We start from the raw sequence: 25,336 nt of genomic DNA, 5'->3' as shown, positions 1-25,336 counted from the left end.
GTCACTTGCAATCAACAAATATTTACAGTACTTACTATTTAGCCTGTACTGGCAAATACAGGCAAGTCTCTTATAGCATGAGTTTTTACAACATAATATGGTTATAACATCACTGATTAATTAGGGGTAAAAAATCACCACACAAAGGCGTTATTATTAGGATGCAAACTGGAATCAGCACAGAGTAAACAGGAAAAATAACAGTTGCATGCAAAGAACAGCCACATACAGATGCATTGTTGACTGGGTGTTCTTCTGGAGTGGAATTGTTTTGTTTACCCAAGCATTCTTTTATTCTTTTACTGCTGGCAATGGTAACAGTATTACAAACAAGACTGCACAGTCAAGGACAAAGATGATAGGGGAATCTAAGAACCTTCTGAGTAGATTACATGGTAAAGGAGGAAACATTCAGTTTATTCCTATCATTTTTAGTCAACAGACGTATTCCTTTTAGATTACAACTATAAAAATACTTGTATCACAGTAAGTTCAACAGAAACCCTCTAGCCCCCTTACCCCAGTGAAACAGCTGTTTTTATAAGGGATTTTTCATAAGAGATTGCTCAGAAACACAACCATGACATTGCAGGCAGAAGCACTATAAGTTACCATCTGCAAAAAGACATATTTAGGAAAATTAACTACTAATAAACATCACAAATTCTTCTTGAAAAATATAAATTAACATAATTGGGTAATGGAGAAACAGGGAATCACAAATGACTGAACAAGTGAGATTAATTTAATAAATACATTAAAATATATGTAACTTACATGTAACTTTTCAAGCTCTTATGAGAGCTTGAAAACTTTCTCTACGTGTCTTGTCTTATTATACTACGCAAAGGATCTCTGTGGGATGAATTTATTTTACAGACCAAAAATCCAAAGTGCTCAAAGAGATTAAATGAATTGTTCAAGCTGGTATACTGCATACATCCATCTCATAGCTAATAATGTTATGAGAATAAAAATAAGAGTTCTTACCTAACAGAGAAACACTAGAAACATTCCCATTTAAAATCAAAAGTAAGGCAAAAATACCCGCAACACTACCATTATTAAAAAGTTACAGTCGGGACTTCCCAGGTGGCACAGTGGTTAAGAATCCGCCTGCCAATTCAGGGGACACGGGTTCGAGCCCTGGTCCAGGAAGATCCCACATGCCACGGAGCAACTAAGCCCATGCGCCACAACTACTGAGTACACATGCCACAACTACTGAAGCCCGCGAGCCTAGAGCCCACGCTCCGCAACAAGAGAAGCCACCGTAATGAGAAGCCCATGCACCGCAACGAAGAGTAGCCCCCGCTCGCTGCAACTAGAGAAAGCCTGCGCGCAGCTACAAAGACCCAACACAGCCAAATATTAATTAATTAATTTTTTTAAAAAGTTACAGTCAATGCAATAACATCAGATTTTCTAAAGTTGAAGTACTAGAAAGGAATTAATAATATTCGTCAGTATTTGCAGTTGTTATGAATATCTACCTAGAAAAACCAAGACAGTGAACTAAAAGTGTTCAGAACTAAATATATGAGAAAATAAGTATTTTAAAAATATAAGATGAAACAGTCACAAATACAATTAAAGATTTTAACTAGGTAAGAACAGTAGAAAGGTAGATTAATGGGGAATCACTGAACTGTCTTTACTTTTGGGTAATATTTTTTAAATTGTATAATAAATAGCTAAAGAATCATTTTTTAGTATGTCAAAAATATTACGAGACCAAATGACACATGAACTTATGCGTGACTACCAAATAAAACAAAATACACAGTAATAAACAATATGTAGGCTCTATATGAAGAAAACTGCAAAGCTTTATCAAAATTCATTAAGATAAAATTTGAACAAATGAAAAAAACATAGCCATACCGCTGAGTATGGAGAGTAATTAATCAACACATTTAACACAGTTTAAACCCAAGTAAAAAAATATATTTTTTAGAATTTAAATTGTTGATTTTAAAGTTTAAATGGAAGGGAAGTTTATGGAATAAATAAAAGGAAGAGAAAGACTATCATTTTTTTAAAGAAGAGTGATGAAAGGGTATGGTCTTACCAGGTATTATAAATCTGCAAGACTTAAAACAATAGGGGAGTAACACAGGAATAGATCAATGAACCAGTAGACAAGGTCCAGTATTCAAGAGAACTTAGGGTAATGGTGAAGGTGGCATTTCAAATCAATTGTAAAAGAATTATTCAACAGTATTAACAAGACTAGAAAAATTACAGTTAGAACCCTAATAACATCTTATACTAAATAAATTTAAGATTAAATAATTTAACTGCAAAATTTTTTTAAACTTTAAAAATGTTAGAAGGAAATGTAAGAAAAAATGTCTACAGAGAAGAAAAATCAGAAGCAATGAAAGAATGACCGATGATTACATATTAAAATAACATAGAGTCAAATATCATAAATACAGTCAAGTCTGTGTCCAGAATCTGACTTTTGTGCTTTGTATAATCATAGAATTCATTGCTGCTGATTTCTATCATAATTCACATTGTCATGCAAAGTGTCTCTTAATAACTGAAGGCTGTCGATATCCTGTGATTTCACCTTTTCTATAGTCTTACTCCCATGGAGAACTTCGGTTCTGATGGAGAAACAGTGAAGAGCTTTAGTTTTTTTCTCCAGATATCTTTATATTTTTATTGTATTTTTAGTTGTGTACTGTGTGCTACAGATTTTTTTCAGTTTGTTACAAACACAATTTGGTAATTTCCTAAATTGGTTCTGCCTGCCTTCAAAGAGAAACATCTGTATAACCTTATAGGTATAAACTACTTTCTGGTAAAATGATCAGAATAAAATGAGCTCATGTCTTCCTGAAATTTGTGAGATGATATACGGTATTACATGTTCCAGCAAATCTCGCTGTTTGAGTTTGACACTTGATTCAATATTTCTAGTATTCAGTAACATATGTGTTTGTTAGTTATTCTAATTTGGGTCAGTTTAAAAGATACGTTGCGGGCTTCCCTGGTGGCGCAGTGGTTAAGAATCCACCTGCCAATGCAGGAGACACGGGTTCGAGCCCTGGTCCAGGAAGATCCCACGTGCCGCAGAGCAACTAAGCCCGCGAGCCTAGAGCCGCGCTCCACAACGAGAAGCCACTGCAATGAGAAGCCCGCACACCACGATGAAGAGGAGCTCCCGCTCGCCGCAACTAGAGAAAGCCCGTGCACAGCAACAAAGACCCAACACAGACAAAAATAATAAATAAACAAAATAAATAATTTTTAAAAAAAGATACGTTCGTTGCAAATTATGCATAGAAAATGTGGGCACCGTTCCTGTTTGCCTCTTGATCAGAAACATCAGCAGGGCAGTAAAGAAGTCCATGTGATTCAAACTGATCTTTAGTTGCTGTAAGAAGTTAAATGTAAAAAACCATTTTTAGTTTTAGGCCCCTTTGAAAAACCTTGAAACATGGAGTAGAGGCAGGGAACTGTACTCACTGAAGTAGAAATGACTGCCCACTTCAGAATCTTCATTGTATTTATACACAAATGCGCTTACATAAATCAGAGGCATTTTGTAGATGCTTTGCTGACTTGTTCACCTCTACAGAAACACAGAAACCAGACCCATTTTGTAAAGCAGAAAGTCATGTCACGTGGAACATGTCCTGTATGTATTTCCTACATGGTAATGGAGTCTTAATGATAAGTGCAAGGTGATGATTTAATGATGGGATTAGTCTGATCACTTAATATACACAATCCTGGAAGTGAATTACTTGCATCAGATATAGTGGTATTTATTATTCTGTACAGAGAGGAGAGTACATATAAAATATATGCTTAAGTTACATGCACGCAGATTTCATGCTCCATAAATCTTTTCTATTTTTTAATTTACCTTTCTCTAAATGATGTGCATGGAATATGCCTTATTACAGAAAATGCTGTTCATAATTTGACTACGAGGAAAAGTGCCTATATGGTGGTAACGCTAGTTAAGGCAAATGAGACAAATTATCAGTTTACTACATCACCAGTTAACATTTTATATTGTGATGTTCAAAAAAGAAAAGTTTAAATCTCAAATGTATATTTTATTTTACAATCAGTTGTGGGATTGGGGTGGGAGTATGGGAGGGTTGGGGAGGAAAGGTTAATTCACCATGGCCACTGATGGGAATCTTTTTATATACCCACTGTGTTTCTATGTTTGCCATTTCTGGTAACTATCATGACTAAATTGGATAGCTTTATTTTACAAAGGTATGGAAAGTTTACAGAGCAGTGTCTAAATCTACATTAGTTGCATTTGCACTATATGTTAATGATATACTTTTGCAAATTATTCTGTAAATAAAATGATTACAGTAAAAATATCTGTATTAAAAAAAGAAGAAGAAAAACAGATACATTTTACCTTCAGATAATTGCACTGGTACTTCACTAGGGTTAATCCTGCCCAACCAGATTTAGAAATGAGTTGGGGAATATGAAAGGAGTTTAAAAGAGATCAAAATTTGGAGAGGTACCAGCCCTTTAGACAACATTCAGGCCCTCTAGAATTATTTCCATATGGCTAATTCCTACATACTGAATATACATGATGTTTTCTCATCCACAGTTATTTCCCACTTCTCTTCCCCAAGCAAAAATAAATCATCTTACTCTCTCTTCTACTCAGTTACTCTTTTGTACTGTGATAGAAACTTGAAAAATATTGGTGATGAGGGGTTTTGTCCCTGAGTGTCCACTGTACAGTTCAAGAGAGCACAGTGTTTCACCTGGAATTCAGGGCTCCTGATTTTCTGGTGGAGGGTGATCACAGCAACTCTTGATTTGGGTTCGCCACAGGGGTAGCCAGACCAAGGAAGAGGATGACTGGGAGGGATGCAGGAATACAAAAAAAGGGAAAGGAGGAAGGGGGCCCCCATTTGCTCAGTTTCATTAACTAATTTGTACTCCTATACAACATCAGTGTCAACTGCTATTAAGAAAATCTTAGTTGGGCTGAGCTGGTTCTCTTGTGAAATTGTGCTGGTTATCTTTAAGCTTATCAGTTGTTTGTCCAATTAAACACTTTCACCAGTATTTGATCCAAGTTGTACACACAATGTATTTGGATTATTGTCATTGTTCATCTACAAACTCAAAACAATCATTTTAAAGTATCTTGGGAGTGTGTAGAGTGTAACTATTCTAAATACCTTTATGATCCTGATGATATTTTTTAAAAATAATAAAGTTGGGAGGTTCCCTGGTGATGCAGTGGTTAAGAATCTGCCTGCCGGGCTTCCCTGGTGGCTCAGTGGTTGAGAGTCCGCCTGCCGATGCAGGGGACACGGCTTCGTGCCCCGGTCCGGGAAGATCCCACATGCCGCGGAGCGGCTGGGCCCGTGAGCCATGGCCGCTGAGCCTGCGCGTCCGGAGCCTGTGCTCCGCAACGGGAGAGGCCACAACAGTGAGAGGCCCGCGAACTGCAAAAAAAAAAAAAAAAAGAATCTGCCTGCCAATGCAGGGGAACGTGTTCAAGCCCTGCTCCGGGAAGATCCCACATGCCGCGGAGCAACTGAGCCCTTGCGCCACAACTACTGGGCCTGCGCTCTAGAGCCTGTGAGCCACAACTATTGAGCCCACGTGCCACAACTACTGAAGTTTGCATGCCTAGAGCCCGTGCTCTGCAACAAGAAGCCACTGCAGTGAGAAGCCCTCACACCACAATGAAGAGTAGCCTCCGCTCGCCGCAACTAGAGAAAGCCCGGGTGCAGTAACGAAGACCCAACACAGCCAAAAATAAATAAATTAAATAAATTTAAAAGAAAAATAATAAAGTTGGATCTTCCATGTTACAATCACAAAATTAAAACCAGTATTTAAAAGTGGAAAAGTATTAAAATATTATAGGGAAAAAAAAGAAGCAAAGAAAGAATGACAGATGATTATATATTAAAATATCATAAATAGAGAAATAAAAATTGGAAATACTTGCAACATGAATAAAAGAATTTAATATTCCAAGAAGCAAAGTACTTCACAAAAAAAAAATTTAAGAAAACTATTATAGGAAAATGGGTAAAATATGATCAGGCAATTCACTAAAGAAATTAAATAATGAAAAAACAAGAAACTGTAAGTTTAAATATTAATGAAACAAATGTAAATAAAACCATGATTCCATAGCTTTCCTATCAAATTTACAAAGATTAAAAGAAAATTATTTTAAAGATTAAATAATAAAAACACTGATCAAGGGAGTGGCAAACATTACTCCTGTTCATTATGAATGAGAGGATGAATTAGTTCAAACTTTCTAGGAGAAAATCTGGCTAACTAACTCAAAATGGATCCATGGCCTAAAGAACTAAAACTACAAACTACAGGCTTTACAACCTTGACTTAGCAATGATTTCTTGGATTATGACAACAAAGGCACAGGAAATAAAAGAAAAAATAGACAAATTGGACTTCATGAAAATTTTTCACATTGATGTGTCAAAAGACAATATCCACAGAGTAAAAGGCAACCTACAGAATGGGAGAAAATATTCGTAAATTGTATATCTTATAAGGAATCAGTATCCAGAATATACAGAGAACTAAAAACAAAAAACCAAACCACCAGATTAAAAAATGGGTAAAGGACCTGAACAGACAGTTTTCCAAAGAAGATATACAAGTGGCCAACACTTTTTTTTTTTTTTTAAATAGTAGCCATCCTGGGCTTCCCTGGTGGCGCAGTGGTTAAGAGTCCACCTGCTGATACAGGGGACACAGGTTCGTGCCCCGGTCTGGGAAGATCCCACATGCCGCGGAGCAGCTAGGCCCGTGAGCCATAGCCGCTGAGCCTGCGCGTCCGGAGCCTGTGCTCCGCAACGGGAGAGGCCACAACAGTGAGAGGCCCGCGTACCACAAAAAAAAAAAAAAAAAAAAAAAGTAGCCATCCTAACAGGTATGAAGTGATATCTCATAGTTTTGATTTGCATTTCCCTGATGATGCATCTTTTCACGTGCTTATTGGCCATTTGCAAATCATCTCTCCGATAAGGGTCTAGTATCCAGAGTATAGAAAGAACTCCTATAACTCAATAATGAAAAAGATAAATAACTCAATTTTTTTTTTTTTTTTTGCGGTACGTGGGCCTCTCACTGTTGTGGCCTCTCCCGTTGTGGAGCACAGGCTCCGGACGCGCAGGTCCAGCGGCCATGGCTCACGGGCCCAGCCGCTCCGCGGCATGTGGGATCTTCCTGGACCGGGGCACGAACCTGCATCCCCTACATCGGCAGGAGGACTCTCAACCACTGCGCCACCAGGGAAGCCCAATAACTCAATTTTTAAATGAGCAAAGGATATAAATATGTTTTTACAAGAAGATAATCAAATGATCAGTAAGTACATGAGAAGTATTTACTGATACTGAATGATACAATAAGTACAATTCATCATTAGGGAAATGCAAATCAATACCACTTGATAGCCGTAAGGACAGCTATATTAAAAAAAAGGGGCGGGATCAGTGTTGGCAAAGATGTGGAGAAATTGGAACACTTGTGCATTGCTAGTGGGAATGTAAAATGGTGCAGCCACTGAGGAAGCAGTTTGGTGGTTACTCAACAGTTAAGCATTCAGTTCCCATATGATCCAGCAATTCCACTCCTAGGTATATATCCAAGGAACTGAAAGCAGGGACTCAGATACTTGTATACCAATGTTCACAGCAGCATTATTCATAATAACCAAAAAGTGGAAATGACCTAAATATCCAACAACTGATGAATGACTAAACAAAATGTGATACATGTTAAATCATGGATAAGCCTTGAAAACATTATATTAAATGAAAGAAGCCGATCACTAAAGACCACATATTAGATGATTTCATTTAAATGAAATGTTCAGAACAGGCAAATCCAGAGGCAGAAAGCAGATTAGTGGCTGCTCAAGGCTGGAGGGTTGGAGGGACAGGGGAATGACTGCTGATGGATACCGGATTTCTTTTAGGGGGGATAAAAATATTCTAAAATTAAACTGTGGTGACAGCCACACAACTCTGTAAATACACTAAAAGATGGTGAACTGTACACTTAAAACAGGTAAACTGTATGGTATGTGAATTATATCTCAATAAAGCTATTAAAAAACCTTATGAAGTATAAATGTGTAACTTCTTATAAGGTTTTACTAATATTTCCTCCATGAAGACAACTGGTATTTAATTTCCCTACTTAGTACACTGCAACTAAATCAAAACTACTTTTTAAATACTTTAAAATAAATAATGAATACCTAGTGGCAAATGTTATCTTACATTCCAAAGCATTTCCGGGGTAATCATAGCACAGAATCTCACTCAGGAAAAATGTAATTGTACTGCATTCTGATTTAAAAGCAGCAAGCATACTTAAACTCAGTGAGTCCAGTTCTCACAAAGTGCAACAGAAATAGGGCAAACGCTACATGATCCAAGTCAAATAAAGGTTAAAAAGTGGTATACTTGGTTAGTGATTTTTGCTTGCAATGAAAACTTCAAGTACTTAAAGAAGATCAGGTTGAATCACCTTCCGAAACTGAACGGTCCCATCCCACCCCCACAAAAAAAAATCCGGAAGAGAAACAGATGAAATATGTGAAGTGTGTGCTACTTTGACAGACTTCCTTATGTTTTCCACGTCTGCATGTCCAAGCCTAGCACATGTCAAAAACCTAAAGGGGCTCTGCAGGTCAGCTAGTCTTGGCTAAAACAGGACAGTAGTAACTTTTGGCTACAGGGTACCTGGTTTAAACTCTCAAGCAGCCCTGGACTCTTGTGTACTAAAATAGATTTTCAGATAAAAAGATTAAATGTTTGCATACTTTTTCAGCTTCTTATCTATCTATAAGGAGTAAGTACTTTCCAACTTCTGTTGAGGAGAAATTATGTCTATGAAGAAAGAGTTATGTTTAGCAGTACTTAAAACTTTCTAAAAGTCTCTTCCAAATTAATAAAATACATCAGAACTGTCTAGTAGATAATCAGCTGCCTGCTTACCTACATAAATAATTCCCTCTGCTGAATACACAAAGTCAAGAAATTCCATTGGCAGCAGAAAAGGAGGCCAGTCCAGAGGGGAATCCTACTGAGACTGGTGACAAGGAGCAAGGCCAAAGCCAAAATCAGTATCAAACAGAAAAAGCAAGCCAAAAAGGGGAGAAAAGGAAAAGACTGGGTATAGGAAGGTCAGTGCTGGTCAGGAAATGAAAGGATGACCAAGGCCAAGCAACAGGAAACAAGAGAGAAAGATCATCTGATGAAAGTGAACATAAAATAACATGTAAACTTAATAATGACTGTAATCTTAAGTATCCACAAGACTCAATTTTTTTATGCCAACCAGTAATCTAAAATACATAGGACTATGTGGGGAAAGAAAACCTAAGGCAAAATTTCCAAAATAATAAACAATTCCAACTTTACAATGCATTTAACCCCAGGACTCAAGCATGTCATTATTATATTTATTTCCATTTCTTCCTTCCAGATTAAGTTTTGTTTTGGGAGTTTTGATGGGAGTATAAATGGTGCATAAGATTGGACCTCCAAAGAGCCTGAAGCCTACGCCTGTTAAAGAGACATTCCGGGAAACTGACCTGCACTGCAGCAGTCTAGCAGTTATGTACTGGGTCGTTACCAGTAACTTGTGCTTGGGTGTGATGATCAGTCTCTAGAACTTTTGAGAGAAGCCAGGAGGGATAAAACTCCCTGTGGATATAGCAAGGGAGTTTCTCTTGCTTCATGAAGACTTTGCTCCTTGCCAGTGGTATCATCCACAGCAAATATCCCTGTGGGGAACTTTCTGGGTACCTGCGAAGTTCTATCTCCATCTGAGAGAATGTTGTGTGGAAAGGCTGATATAAAGGACATTTATTGCAGTACTGCTTAAGGGCATAAAAAAAAAAATGAAAGCAACCTAAATGTCCTTCAACTGGATATGTATATTACATTATGTTCATAAAAAAGAATGACGAGTTGATGAAATGAATTACGTTACATGTGCTGTTACCAGTCTCTAAAACATATGAACTGAGAAAAGCAAGGAACAAAATATACGTATACGCCATCATACATTTTGTGTTTAAAGATGACATAAAGTCCTTTCTAACTAATTCTTACACATAACCCAGCAGCCACTGATAAATGTGACTTTATAAAAATAAGAGTTATGCATGAAAAATAATACCATAAAGTCCAAAGATGTTTGTGTCCACAAACTGGAAAGCATACACAAGAAACGTATCAGTGGACAGCTCTGAAAGAAGAAATGAGTGCCTGGAGGAGACAGAGGTGAGAAGACTTAAGTTTTCACTTCCTCAGTATATTTACATTTTTTGCATACTCATGTATTATTTGCTCAAAATGAATGAAATAGTAAAGTAAATTTTAAAGTCGATCCAGACATGTATCTGCTCCCATACGCATATATACAAAGAGGGGCTGACAATGATCTTCCGGCATTCTTACACACTGTTTGAATTTTTATCCTGAGAGTTTATTAATTGTATAATCCAATCTTATTTTATAACAGAAATACAGCTGTTGAAAGTATACAATCTTTGACCCTAAAATTCCACTGCAAGAGCTTGATACTATGTTGAAGAACTGTAGTCATATTTTCTAGGAGGTACTTCCCTAACTGCAATGGCTAAAATTTAGAGACTACTTATATTTCATCTATCACTAGAGAACTGGTTAACTGGATACATATCTACTGTGTGTGTGTGTGTGTGTGTGTGTGTGTGTGTGTGTGTGTGTATAATGTGATGCCAGCAATAATTAAAACTGATGATTTAGAGCTATATTTACTGACATGGAAAGATGCATAATATGTTTTTAAAAAAAATCAACGTTCTCCATCCGATGGATCTATTTATTTATTTATTTATTTTTTGGCTGTGCAGCATGTGGGATCTTAGTTTCCCAACCAGGGATCGAAGCCACGCCCCTTGCATTGGAAGCGCGAGTCTTAACCACTGGACTGCCAGGGAAGTCCCGCATAATATTCTTGAATGAAAAAAAATAACATCACAGTAGATTTCATTAATCATTTTCTCCATCACAGCTGTATACCACTGTATTGTAATTACCTGTTTACTTGCCTGTGCCCCTCAAAGTCTTTAAGTTCCCTAACGACTTACAACTATGGCCTGTTCACTGCTGAATCACCTATACCTGGCACAGAACCTGGCCCATTAGACATTCAATGAACAGAGACCAAATAAACTGTAAATACACATATTTGCCCTCCCGCAAAATTACAGCTGGAGAGAGACTATAATGGAACATCAAATATTTAAATGACTTAATTTTACATTTAAAAGAACCTTCAATGTTAAGTCAGCACTAGAAAACAAATACAAATACTCCTTACTCTGTGCTTAACATTTTCTTGGAAAATGTGTATAAACTGAATTTTTGGCAAACTGAGTCACAGGATAAGTATGCTAGGAGAGCTCCCTTACTTAAAGGGCTTCTTTCATAAAGTGAAAAAACTCCAAACAAATGTATTTATTCTACACGAGCTTAAATTTTGCACGATTTATCGGCTTTCCTTAAAACAGAAGCCTCATAAAAATAATTTTTCAATACCTACCTCCTCTTTCCCCTAAAATAATGACTTGCTTAATATAAACCATAATACCACTGTTTGACAAGTTTGGGTTTTTGGTTTTTTTTTAAAATCCCTTAGTTCTCTAGAAAAGCTATAAAATTCAGGTGTACAGAAACACCCAGAGTAGGCATCATGATGCGAAGAATTCCTCTCCTTAGGATTATTTGTTAGAATTCATGGGCTATAATAAAGTTATGGATTTTAAAGAGCTTAGCTAGAGAGAGGAGTAACTGAGTTACCTTGAGTAGTTGTTAAACTATATAATTTTTTATTCACATAACAAAAGGAAACTTCAAATATGAAACAACCACAGAGTTTAAACAAACTAAATGTCAACTCTGGTTCAGAGACTAATTATATTTTCCTTAAGGTTAGAAATATAGGTGTGATCCCCATGTAAACTGATTCATTTACAAGGTATACTTTAGAAAATACTTTATTCTTTGTAGTGGCTCAATTTTTCAAATACCTGGGACTTCTATTTGGTTCAGTCAATTAACAAAGTTTGCATCTGCCTTTGGCCTTTGGTTTTGTTCAATTCTGTTCCTGGTATCAATTTAACCAGCCCATCAAACTTTGCTTCTCAGGGTATTTTCACAAGGCGCTGCTTTTCTATTCCAAAATATGCTCAAGTTTTTAAGTCTAGCAAGTTTAAAAGGAAAATTTTCAAATATGAATTTTAGGTACACCAAAAATTAAAAAGTATTAAATACCTGTCGACATTTGACAATATGCCAGGAAGTAAGGGGAACACAATTACTGCCCTAGAGGAAATCCATAATATCTAACCCATAAACCTTCACCAGAAAGACCCAAAGGACATATAAACATTAACCACATATACACTAATGTAGTTACATAATATATCTATGAAGAACTAACTGTTTTGCGGGGTGGTGAGTGAAGAGAGAATTACTGGAGTTGTATGTTAAGATAAGGTAGTTAAGATTTCTGAAGCTAAATGTTAGAACCAATTTCAGCTGAGGGAAAACTGCTCCCAGCACAAGGTGCTGCCTGAGAACAAGCTCGGAAGGCGGTCTGATTTGATGGAGGAGGAGCAGCTGGATTAGTCTGTATTGCAGAATTGCCACAATAGACTAGTGTGTGAACACTTCCTGGGAATAAGGTGGGCTACTGATTAATAAGGTGCCCTGGGAATTAAGGTGTCCAGGTTTTGTGGACAGAGGACAAATCATGGTTCTAAACCAAAGTCAAGGTAAAGCCACTCAAAAGTGGTTATCAGCTGCTTTCAAAAGTTTGGCAGTTTCTCAAAAAGCTAAACATAGAGTTACCATATGACTCTGGGTATTTGCCTAAGAGAACCAAAAACATATATCTACACAACAATTTGCGCATGAAGGTTCATAGCAGCATTATTCATAATAGCCAAGAAGTAGAAACAACCTAGATGTCCACCAACTGATAAATGGATAAACAAAATGTGGTCTATCCATACAAAGCAATATTTTTCAACCATAAAAAGGAATGAAACACTGACACATGCACAACATGAATGAACACTGAAAACGCTATGCTAAGTAAAAGACAAATGGCCACATACTATATATTTCTATTTACATGACATGTTCAGAATAGGCAAATCCATAGAGAAAGAAAATAGATTAGTGGTTGCCAGGGGCTGGGAAGAGAGGGAATGTGGAGTGACTACCAATTGATACGGGGTTTCTTCTGACACGATAAAAATGTTCTGGAATTAGGTAGTGGTGATGATTGCATAGCCTTGTGGATACACTAAAAGTCAGTAGACTGCACACTTTAAAAGGGTGAATTTTATGGTACGTGATATATCTCAATTTTAAAAAGGGGATTCTCAGCATTTTTTCTGTGACAACACACCTGAAGGACAAGACATAACTCTATCAGTAAAAGCAGCCTACTACAGCAGGGACTGGTTTTGTGACTTTGACAATCACTATACTGAAGAATCTTGAGAAAATGATAACTTAAAGGTCTTTAAGCATTAAGATCAAACTAACGGGTGAAAGTCACTTTTTAGTGACAACTTCAAGAACTGCCTTGAGGTGACAACAGATATTTTAAGACAAAAAATATCACGGTAGTTTCTAAATAACAAAGAGATAGATGGCCAAGGCCTACTTAAGCTGCTGTGAAGGAAAGGATTTACAAATTGTTCTGAAAGAGGTAAGGACAGTAGGATTTTCATTCTCTAGCAGCAGCTAAGAACAGAAAAAGAATAAAAACATAAAGAGACAATGAGGGTTGGATTCAACAATACAAGGCACTACAAAAAAGATGACACCAGCCACAGGGAAGAATATATATTTATCAACACTGATTTGGCATATACAGTCCCAACTTACATATGGATCATATTTCAAATGTTTGTAAATCATAATTCTGAACACAATTGCCAAGAGAACTAATTTTTGAAAAAGTAGGTAAGCTTGCAAATGACCTACAGTAACTTCTAATAATTTGTCATTATTTCTATTTTCCTAGCTGAAATTCAGTTGCCGGAAGCCACCTCCCTACCATCTTCTCACACAACTGAGAGTCCCAACAAGAGGAATTCCCCTCCGACCTGTTGGCCACCACCATCTCAGCAGCACAGAAAATTCTGGATCCCTACTCCTCATGGAGATGAGGCCAAAGGAGAGTCATCTGCTATCCAGAGCCACTGTTCTGCCATGGCAGTCTTACATATGAGATATTCCTAAATCAGACAGTTGGATTTCAGAGGCTGCTTGTACCCTGATTCACCAATGTTCTTGTGATGGGAAACTGCCACAGAGACAATTAAGGTGCTCAGTACATGCTGATAAATGTATCCCCATATTGAATCACAGAGACTTCATCATGTCCAGTGGGTACAACGGAACACCTGTAGCACATGTATGTAGCACTACACAAGGAGCAGGAGCTCAAAGATGCCGGCAACAGAAAAGGTGCGGCGAGGAAAGGCATGGGAAGAAATAATTCAGACCCACAAAATTTGTTGGGATGTTTAAGAGCACACACAAAAAAAACCCTTTGTCCTATTCCTCTTGAAATGCCCTTTCTGGGACTTCCTTAGCAGTACAGTGGTTAAGACTCCACCCTTCCAATGCAGGGGACACAGGTTCAATCCCTGGTTGGAGAACTAAGATCCCACATGCCCTGTGGCATGGCCAAAAAATTAAAATTAAAAAAAGAAGAAAAGAAACTAAGTTAAAAAAAGAAATGCCCTTTCTGATGAAATCTTCCCTGTCCTTCAAGACTCAACGAAGTGCTGCCATCTCTGAGAGGTTTATCCTGAAAACCCTCAGCAGTTGGGAGCTTCCATGTCTGTGTTCCAATAGCACCTTGTATTAATTATCATAATGCTTATTAAATTGCTATAGTTTATTTACGTTTGTTTCCTCAGTAGGTGTCTTCTGAAATAATGGAATATTTTATTCATCTTGGCATTCTCAATACCTTGTACAGTGCCTGGCAGATAGAAGGGTCCAGTAAATATTCGCTGAGTGACTGAGGGAATGGATTTCTTCCAATGTTAGAAGAAACAGTAAAATAATCAAATAAGCAAATGCAAAATGAATTAATTTGCCAGTTTGCTACTAAGAAAATGGGCTCTGGGACTTCCTTGGTGGCACAGTGGTTAAGAATCCACCTGCCAATGCAGGGGACACAGGTTTGAGCCCTGGTCCAGGAAGATCCCACATGCCGCGGAGCAACTAAGCCCGTGCGCCACAACTACTGAGCCTGCACTCTAGAGCCCGCGAGCCACAACTACTGAGTCCGTGAGCCACAACTACTGAAGCCCATATGCCTAGAGCCCGTGCTCCGCAACGAGAGAAGCCACCGCAATGAGAAGTGCGCGCACCGCAATGAAGAGTAGCCCCCGCTTGCTGCAACTAGAGAAAGTCCGCGCGCAGCAACACAGACCCAACGCAGCCCAAAATTAATTAATTATTTTAAAAAGGAAAAAAAAAGAAAATGGGATCTAAGCGTGAAACCTCAAAGTGGCCTACCCAGTGGATCTGAATGCACTGAGTATTCAGGCAGATAAATTCAACTGCAAGTAGATAAGAATGCATAGTGAATATTCTGCTTGTCCCTTTCCATCACATTTTTTAAATGTTATAAGGAATATTCCTTATTGGGCATGCAAAATCCCCACTGATGGGGATTATTACATGTTGTATTTGGCATTTCTGACATCTAAAGAAATACTTAAATCAAACTGAGCCTAGATACAGGGTTCAGCAATATTCAGAAGAAAAACTATTCAAATCCTTCAGGGGAAATAAAGGGTTCCAACCAAGTTCTGATCACAGCTAAGGAATTAAAGCTGACTTAAAAGCTCTAGTGCAGATCAAATCAGAAGCGTTCCTCGTGCTAGCCACCAAATGAATGGTTCACAGGATGGGAGCAGCCACATAAATCCCACACCTTAAGATGTAAACAGGAGGGAATGCCACAGTGGTACAAGGCATGTTAGGTAAGGGAGCTGACAAGTCTTTGGAAGCTACTTATTTTCTTTTTGGCAGTTGATGAGAACCCACATTAAAGCATGAGACTAAGAAACATGGATGTGTATTACTGTCTAAAGTAAAATTTTTGTCTTAGTGGTTGCTTACCTGATCTTGCAAAAGTATTTTATATTTTTACTTCCTCAAATTATAATACTAGGAAGGCCCTAAAAATGATCAACTCAAACCCCGTAATTTTAGAAATAAGGAAACAAAGGTCTACAAGGGCAAATGATTTGCCCAAGGTCATACTGGTGATCAGAGGCAGAGTCTGAACTCAAACTCAGTTCTCCAGTCTCCCCAACTTAGAGTTCTTTGCACTACATGAAGAATTTTCACATCCTAACATGCCCTATTAGAGTCTGGTCCTACACACACACACACACACACACACACAGACATACACGTATACGTGTGTGTGTATACACCACATAGCTACACACTTACTTTTGCAGCACTAGAAAAACTAGGGCTGTTCAGAAACATACTAAAAAAGTATCAGTTAATTGAAAAGACTAGTCCTGTGATAAGGCATTCATGTTTTCTGAATGACCCACTAAAACACCAAATCCCCATGTCTATGTTTATATTTATCTTAATATGAAGCATAATGGTTAAGAGCCTGGACTGTGGAGTAAGAGACCAGCCTGTAATCCCCCAATTCCAGCTCTGACATTTAATTAGTCATGTAACCATGAACAAATTTGCTTAACCTTTTAAAACTTCAGTTTCCTCAACTATAAAACTGAAAAAACACAACTGACTTGTATGGTACTTGTGAGGATTCAACAGATGATGGCTGTAAAGGGCTCTGCCCAGATCCTAAGACTTACTCAGTAACTTAGCTATTATTATCATTACCACTGCCTACTAATCTCTGTGCTGTCTACAAAAGTGCCCCAACAAAAGTTTTCTGTATATTTCTCTCTCTCTCTCTCTCTCTCTCTCTCTCTCTCACATTCACACACACACAATCCCAATTATATAGTATCTGTTCTTTTGAACACAGAGTACAGCAGCCTAAGAACCCTATTCAAGAAAAGTCTTTTTGCTTTTTTTATTTGGAAATCAAACTCTTACCCCAAATTAATTTTTAAATTCTACAATGTTCAGTGCCAATAATGAGAATTTAGAATTTAAAAACACAAACTGTTTTCTGGTTCTCACACTTTTCCATTCCTTTAAACAAGATAAGTTTGGTTGCCTAAATTCTGCAAAGAGGAAATGCAATTGACTCAGAAAGAAAATGAATCCCCCTGCTTCCCACTGAGTACCCTTTTGGTGTTCAGACACAAAGGACACTCTCTATCTCATTTATGGTGACAGCGAGAGTGAATTATTCCCAAGATTTACTGTGCATTTATGTTTTAACTCTATTAGAATCTGAAAATAACACAACTATAAAAGGCCCCCTTTCCATGTATATAATCATGCCTCAAATAAAGTGTTCCACCTTCCCCACATTCCTTAAAATGCTGAGTTTACCAAAAGTGTGGTATACTAGCAGGAGAGTATTATTAATACTTAAAATCAAAGAAATGACCTTTCAAGCTGTTTTATTTCCTAAAACAATAATTTAAGCAGCTAATTCCTCTGGTCTAAATTCCATTACTAGTTATTCATGTCTATGATGCTCACTGGACAACTGAAAGGATACATTTAGATACCTTCATTTTAATAGCCAAATATATCTAAATGAAATTTATTTCATCTTATTGTAAATCTCAGTATTCTCTTTGAAGGTGTTATTGTCTGGGTTCCTAGAGTTCTCTGAAATTCCAGTTGCAGAATATATAATTTCATTTGAAAGTAAATCAATACTAGAAACAAATTATTTGATCATCATCTTTTTATAAAAGATTAAACAGCCACAAATTTTATTTTACCAGGACTAAAATGCACTAAATTACATTTCACTGACATAAGATCAAAAGAGCTTCATAAATACAATGCTTCATTTTACCAGAGTGAGGTTATAAGAAGCCGAAAAACATTCCCTCTGGAGCACAAAAACTGTTTTAAGTAATTTTAAAACTCTCTTGACATTTCATCCATTTTTTAAAAAACAGTTCTTCCTATATACAAAATCATTAGAGGCTACTGGAAAACAAGCCCAAAGAATTATAAACAAAAAGTTAACTTTTTCCAAAATGCAATGCTACCTACTTTTTGGTTATCATGAATGACAAAGAAGTGTTCATATATTATACATTCAGCTAATTTTAAACTGTATAATTTAATCTTCTAAAATTATTCTTAGCCTAAATTAAAACTTGACCATGAGATATAAAATGTGGTCAAAAGTACCTCTTGCTAGTAAACAATATTATAGTTTTTCATAAAATGTAAATTCAAAATTAATAAAATTTGTATGTTTTATTAGCTTAAATTGGTAATTGATGAAAATAGCACTGGTTTTTCTCAGAGAGATTAGAAAGAAATTACGATCACCAGAATTTTATAAAAAAGATGACAGACTTGTCAAATGCACTACAATGTCTAATCTCATGGGATCAGGGATTTTATGAATATGCCCCAAATTACATAATATTGGGGGACAGGGAGATGGTGTAAGTCCTTTAAAAAATATTGTATGGGAAGTTAACAAGGATAACTTTTTAAATATGTACGTTATTACAGAGTAATACTTCAATGAGAAATATAATTAAACAACAGAGTCAACAACATCTCCAGAAGCTGATTTCTCAAGTGTCACCAGACTATCCATTCTGCTAAAGAGTACTTTTAAAGACATGCAGCACCCACAGTATCAAGTTTTCAAATCCCTACCTTCTCCATATACCAGTACTGCTTTACTGCTGCATGTAAGCACTGAAATGCACATTCCAAATTAATGAGAATTACTATCTTCTTCCTCTTAGAGTCCATTTTAAGTTATTTTAGATAGATATCTCAGTAAATCTAAGAAAAAATGTTGAATAGGTAGATCCTTCCTTCGCCAATATTTAGAATACTAAAGTATTTATAAATATGGCTTCCCCCCCAACCCAGGTAACTTCAGCTTTTTGAATGGTTTCATTTTTTTAGTGCTAATATAGTTCTGAACATACCCTCCTGTGTGATTTGGGGGGAAAAAAGCAATTATCTTAAACGTTAAACAGCAGCTAACCAAACTAACAGCGATGTTCAAGTAAACCTACTTTGTTTATAATAAAATCTAAAGATTATCTAACAAGCTTTGACGTTCTCTTTCCAGCAGTTTCCTACAGTGTCAAAGGCGATAAAGACAACATCCGTTTTTAGAAGAGGAAAACAGGAGTTAATAAATTATATTTTCTCAACTAAGAAATGCCTTCTCTTTTGTCAATATCACAAGCTATTCACCTAGTGACAAAGGAAAAATGAACACTTCACCTGCCCGTTTCGGAAACTAAATTGGGAGCGTTACCAGTCATAGACTTAATATTTCTCGGGAAGAATATCTGAAGCAAAGAGATTATTGAAAGTTCATTGCCAGCTGCTACATCTGGGGGGAACGGCCTGAACAAGACTCCCCTATTTGTCATCAGCCTTTTTCCTCACCACCCACCCTGCACCAAACCCCCATTGTTCTAGGTAAAACTCACAGCTAATGATATCGAAAGAGTAACTACTACGTTTCTGCGGCAGGTGATCACCAAGAGGAACTCTTCAGAACCACACTGACTTGCTGATTTTTTTCCCCAAAATAAAATCCGAATTTGATCGTAAATCAATCACAAACTGGTGGGGGAAAAGGATCCCAGCTTCCCTTCCAGACTGATGGATGTCAGTCCAGAGGCGGTTGAGGAAAGCCCCAGAAGGTTCCCATAATAAATCGACCCCCCTTAAAGATCATTTAAACTGACGTTTCATAACGAAATTTTAAAGAAATCTGTACCGAAACCCCTGAAAAAAAAAAAGTACACAGCTCCCTTGCCCGACGAGCGGCGCCAGGAGAGACAGAGGCAGCGGCTCGCCGGGTCTCGTACGGGCCCGGCCCCCTCGGCACCAGCTCCTCCCCGAGCCCGGCCGGCCGGACCCAGGCCGGAGGGAGGCTGCCCACCTGCCCGGCGCCGCCGCCCGCCCGACGCCGACACTCACCCATCCTTCCGCTTGGCTTTGTAGACGTGACCATAAGTGCCTCGGCCAACTTTGCAGCCCTCGTATTCAAACAGGTCCTCGACCCGCTCCCGCTCGCTGCTCAGCTTCACTTTAAAGTCATAGTCCATTGTCACGGCCTGCGAGGCCGGGGAGCGGGGTCGCGGCGCCGCGGGGCGGGGGTGGGGACCGGGGAGGCTCCGGCAGCCGCGGCCCCCGGGAACCCGCCCGCTCTACGCCCGGCGGCCGCAACGCCGGCCCGGCCGCGGCGGCAGGAGGAGGCCCCGCGAGGGCGCCGGGGACATCCAGGGGGGCGGTGGGGCGGGGGCCGGCCGGGGGGGACGGCGCGGTCCCCGGGCGCAGAAGGGTGAGGGACGAGGGCTGGGGGCGGGGAGCGCGGTCGCTGCCCTTGTCCCCGCGGGCTGCGGGGCGCCGGACCCTGCGCTCCGGCCGCGCGCTCGGCCCCCGCGGCGGGCAGCGGCAGGACGGCGCGGCGGACTGCCCCTCGGGCGCTCGCACCTCGCCGCGCTCACACACGTTCACACTCACTCACTCGCTCGCTCGCTCGCTCTCCCATCCACTCAGACAGAAAGGCAGCGCCGCACAACAGCCGGTACCTCCTCAGAGAGCGGAGGGAGGGGACTCGCGGAACACGGCCGCGCTGTCGCAAAAACGTCGCGAAGCCTCGGGCTGCTCGGCCCTCCCTGCAGCCCGCGCCGTGCCGGCCGGCCGGCCTCCCCCACCGGGACCCGCTCCCCGAGGGCTGCGCGGACAGAGCGCGGTAGCTGCTGCCCAGAGCGGCCGCCACACGCACCACGTGGGGCGTCCCGGCGGCGGCTGGGGCCCCAGACTACAACGCCCAGAATGCACGCGCCGCTGCCGTGGCCGGCCCCCCTACGGCTCCACCCCCCGCGGTGGGGTTTTGGCCGCGTTGCATGATGGGATTCGTAGTCCAAGGGGAGGTGAGTCGTTTCAATCTCTAGGGGAAAAAAAATTTTTTTTTTTTTTTACAGCGATGTCTTTAGAGTCTGATTTGGGCTAGAAACTTAACCAAAGAAATTCAAGTGTGAGGGAGGCTAGTTTGTATCAGAATCACATTTTGCGCCACTTCCGAACTCCAGAGTTTAAAGGGCATTATCGTTATCGAAAAAAGTCGAAGTATTGGTCAACAGCTCACAGACTATTATTTGGTGTATTCTTGTCGTTCACAGTCTGATAAGGGCTGCACAAAGATAGCAATGTGTTGACACACATTACAAACATCAGTAAAAGTGAGTCAGCGAGGTGTGGCTACGCTGCTCCTGAAGAGCACCAGTCTTGTGACAGACGACCATCCCAGTGCGCCCCATCCTTTCAGAGGGGACGTTATTTTGAGTATGACCTGTGCACCACTGCCCATACGCGCAGCAATTTTTAGCCATGATTACAGCAATTGATCTAAATCCATGGAAACCGTTGATAATTTTGAGGTAGGAAAGGTGTCAGCTGCAGGAGTGCTGATATCTTGATAATAATCCCTCATGTTGTTTTATCCCCCTTATTTAGACGTCTGTTTTTCATTTTTTGATTTTATATTAATTTTGTATTTATATTTATTTTACTTTTCCCAATCGCTATCGTTTCCACGAAAGCTCCCCAGCTCCCAAAGGACATATAATCTCTCCCATTTTTAACCTCCATCACACATTTTTTTCATTTTTCCTGTGGTACTCATCAAATTCTGTTTTGTCTTTTATTTCCTCTCCCTTGCTCGATTATAAATTCCTATAGGAAGTAATATTTGCATCTTCCATAACACCTAGTATCATGGCTTGATTTTGGTGCACAGTAAACATTTGTTGAATTAATGAGTAAGGATGTTTGTGTCCAAAATATCTATGTACAAATGATGACCATGATACCATTTTATGAAAAATCCTCAGAAGGGATCTTATACAGATTTCCCTGGAGAAAAGAGTGACTTCACCACTGGTTTAAACAAAGTTGGTTTTCCTAGTACATCAAATACTGTTTAGTGTTTAAGCACACTGACCGGTTAGGTGGGCCTGGGTTTGAATCTTGATGGGCCATTTATTAGCAGTATGTCCCTGGACCCTCAATTCCTTTCTTTGCAAAATGGAGATATAAAAGACCTCAGCTTAGGGTAAGTGCACCAGAAAATTAAGCTTTCATGAATGGGGCGTTATATGTTTCCAGTCAGTGATGTCAGTTGGGTGATTCTCTAGCGGGACTGCTCCTTTGCATAATTACAGAATTCAATTCTTTTTCCTAAATATGATTTTAGAATAGACTTCCTGAAACATATATATTTTGTATTTCTTCAGTGCTGTCTTTTTGTCCAAGTTTTTACTCATAGATCTTGAGAAACCAAACCACCACGCTAGAGAAAAGGTTGTAAGAAGCATGAGACTGGGCTTGCCCCACCTCACCCCTGCACCTGTCTCCCACAGCCCCTGCACACGATATTCCTGAACCCTGAAGGTCTCTGGCTTCTTAAACTGTACTTTTGACTACTGCTTTGACTCTGTCCACCCTGTGGATGAAGATAAGACCTTCCCATGAAGAAACAGAGGGTTTTTTAAAAATAAAAATTATATGGATTTAAGAGGTACGACGTGATGTTTTGATACACGTATACATAGTGAAATGATTACTATAGTCAAGCTAACTAACAGTGTTCTTACTATGAGTAATCCCGGGACAGGAAAGGACGCCAGCCTAGGACCAGGGAAGAGAATGGCTTGCTTTGCTCTCTGCAGCTATGGTGTGAGTTAGGGGTCTGGACTCCAGGTCGGGGGCACACGGTGGTGTGAGGTAAGCTGGCCCCTTAAAGGAGCATCACGATGGGGAGCAAAGGAAGAGAGAGCCACGAGGGCCCCTTAAAGGGGAGCTTGGCTAATGTGTTAGGAGCAGTACTATCTAATATCCAGCTTGAGGTTTTTCTTTTCTGCGTGGTAATTCCCTTCTGTTATCCCCGAGATACCAGCTGGGTCTTACCTGTGGAGCCTGTGTCCAGGCTTGGAGGAAAGGAAAGGGCAGCAGCCGGAGACTCAATTACGGGAGATAAGAAGTAGCCTGCAGAGCCAAAGCAATGAGCTGGGAAGCCCTTGGGGCACATGCTTGTATTCCAAAAACTTGAGGGAGGGAACCTGGTTTTGGGAAGGATTTCCTGTAGATCGGGGGACCCCAACCCCCAGGCCATGGACTGGAACCCCGTGGCCTGTTAGGAACCAGGGCAGGTGAGCGAAGCTTCATCTGTATTTACAGCCGCTCCCCATCGCTCGCAGTACCACCTGAGCTCCGCCTCCTGTCAGATCAGCAGTGGCTTTAGATTCTCTTAGGAGCGCGAACCCTCCTGTGAACTGCGCATGCGAGGGACCTAGGTTGCGCGCTCCTTATGAGAATTGAACGCCTGATGATCTGAGGTGGAGCTGAGGCGGTGAGGCTAGCGCTGGGGAGCGGCTGCGAATACAGATTCTCATTAGCAGAGAGGTTTGACTGCACAGACACCATAATAAATCAATTGCTTGCAGACTCATATCCGTGAGTGGCAAGTGACAAGCTGCATCTTACGGAGTAGACTGGACATAAGCAACACACTTCAGGTGTCACTGTCTCCCGTCACCCCCAGATGGGACCATCTAGTTGCAGGAAAACAAGCTCAGGGCTCCCACTGATTCTGCATTATGGTGAGTTGGATAATTATTTCATTATATATTACAATGTAATAATAACAGAAATAAAGTGCACAGCTCACCATAATGCACTTGAATCATCCCGAAACCATCCCCACCCCCGTCCGTGGAAAACTTGTCTTTCATGAAACTGGTCTCTGGTGCCAGAAAGGTTGGGGACCCTGCTATAGATCAAAGAATCAGGTTCAGACTTAACTGTTATTTGACTGAATTGAACACATCAGGGACCTAAGAGCTGCTGTTTCAGTTTGATTTTCAGCCTCCAGTCATCCTGATATCATGTCTCTTTGCTCCACGATGACCTCCAGTGACACTGTAGAGTCTGTGACCCTCGTTGGTCCATGTCCCAGACAATGCGCAAATCACGCTCATGCTTCTTTTCTTAAAATGTGGTTCTTTTCATTCTAAATTTAACATCTCCAGTCTAAACATGCCTCTCAGACACCAGCCCCACATTTCCACTGCCTCCTGTTCAGCCTCAGGGGATAATGTGCTGTCATCGCAAACGTAAAATTTCTGAAACTGAACATACCATACCGTGTCCTGAACCTCCCAATTCCCCAGCACAGCGATGCCAGTAGACAGACGTTCTGTTGTTTTCCTGCCAACCCTACGAGCTCAGGCCTTCATTAGCTGCTCAGTGTGCTTCGTGCTCATGCCAAGTATACCTTTGTCCAATCCTCAAAGGCGGGATGCTTCCTCATACCATCTCTGACCTTTGCAGGCCTACCCATCCTCCAAGATACAGCTCAAATGCCTAAGTTAGTCATGCAGCCTTTCCTGGTTCTTACAACTGAATATGAAGTTTCTCTACCGTGAACTCCTACCCCAGCCCTGGCACCATTGCACTTTATTTGTAACTCACATAGAAACATCACAGCTGCCTTGTATTGTAGTCATTTATTTTATGTACTTAAAAAAATATCTTTCCTTTAATAAACACCTTAATGACTGAGTCTGTAACTTATCTTGTGTCTCCCCACAGTGCCCAGGACACAGTTTGCATAATTATTTAGAATTAGAATGTGTTTCACTGGCTTGGTTTCTATAAAGATTGAAATGGACCTTAATAATAATAAAAGGGGGGCAGTCCTTTTAAACCATTTGGCATTTTTCCTCAGTCCTGCCTCTGAACACATACTTTTTGGCAGCATGCAGAAGGATTTGGTGCTTCGTGATATATGAACGTAAGAGAGTCCTATTGGGCCTTCTCAGTGGTGATCACTTGCTGTCTCTACAACTTTTAATTCCGTTTTCTCACTCAGTATCAAAGTGTGATTTAAACGGAAAATATCTACTCTCCCTTCCTGCAGGTAGAATACACATCACCTTTATTATCGAAAAACACATATTAAGCATCTATATTTGAGTGTAATGTTAGACACAAGAAATAGCAAGTTAAATCAATCAACGCTCTAGTCTTCTATAATTTTTCAAAGAAAA

The 25,336-nt window shown here is 39.8% G+C and overlaps 1 protein-coding gene across 12 annotated transcripts in view; it reads right to left on the bottom strand.

The window, feature by feature from the left end:
- The window catches only part of CDK8 (cyclin dependent kinase 8), a 120,595-nt gene extending 100,184 nt beyond the window's left edge, over window positions 1-20,411 (bottom strand). For 10 of the 12 annotated variants that reach the window (XM_060128804.1, XM_060128805.1, XM_060128806.1 and 7 more), the window contains exon 1: window positions 20,202-20,411. In XM_060128804.1, the coding sequence (XP_059984787.1) occupies window positions 20,202-20,329 (128 nt within the window). In that variant the 5' untranslated portion in view covers window positions 20,330-20,411. Of the gene's footprint in view, window positions 1-3,310; window positions 3,389-20,201 lie in introns of those variants that run through there. The other 2 variants (XM_060128815.1, XM_060128816.1) reach the window with 1 other exon arrangement.
- Window positions 20,412-25,336: the final 4,925 nt, after the last annotated feature.

Source organism: Lagenorhynchus albirostris, chromosome 18 (genome assembly GCF_949774975.1).
Source record: "Lagenorhynchus albirostris chromosome 18, mLagAlb1.1, whole genome shotgun sequence".
NCBI classification, from domain to species: domain Eukaryota; kingdom Metazoa; phylum Chordata; class Mammalia; order Artiodactyla; family Delphinidae; genus Lagenorhynchus; species Lagenorhynchus albirostris.
This window is presented reverse-complemented; position numbering and strand designations above follow the sequence as displayed.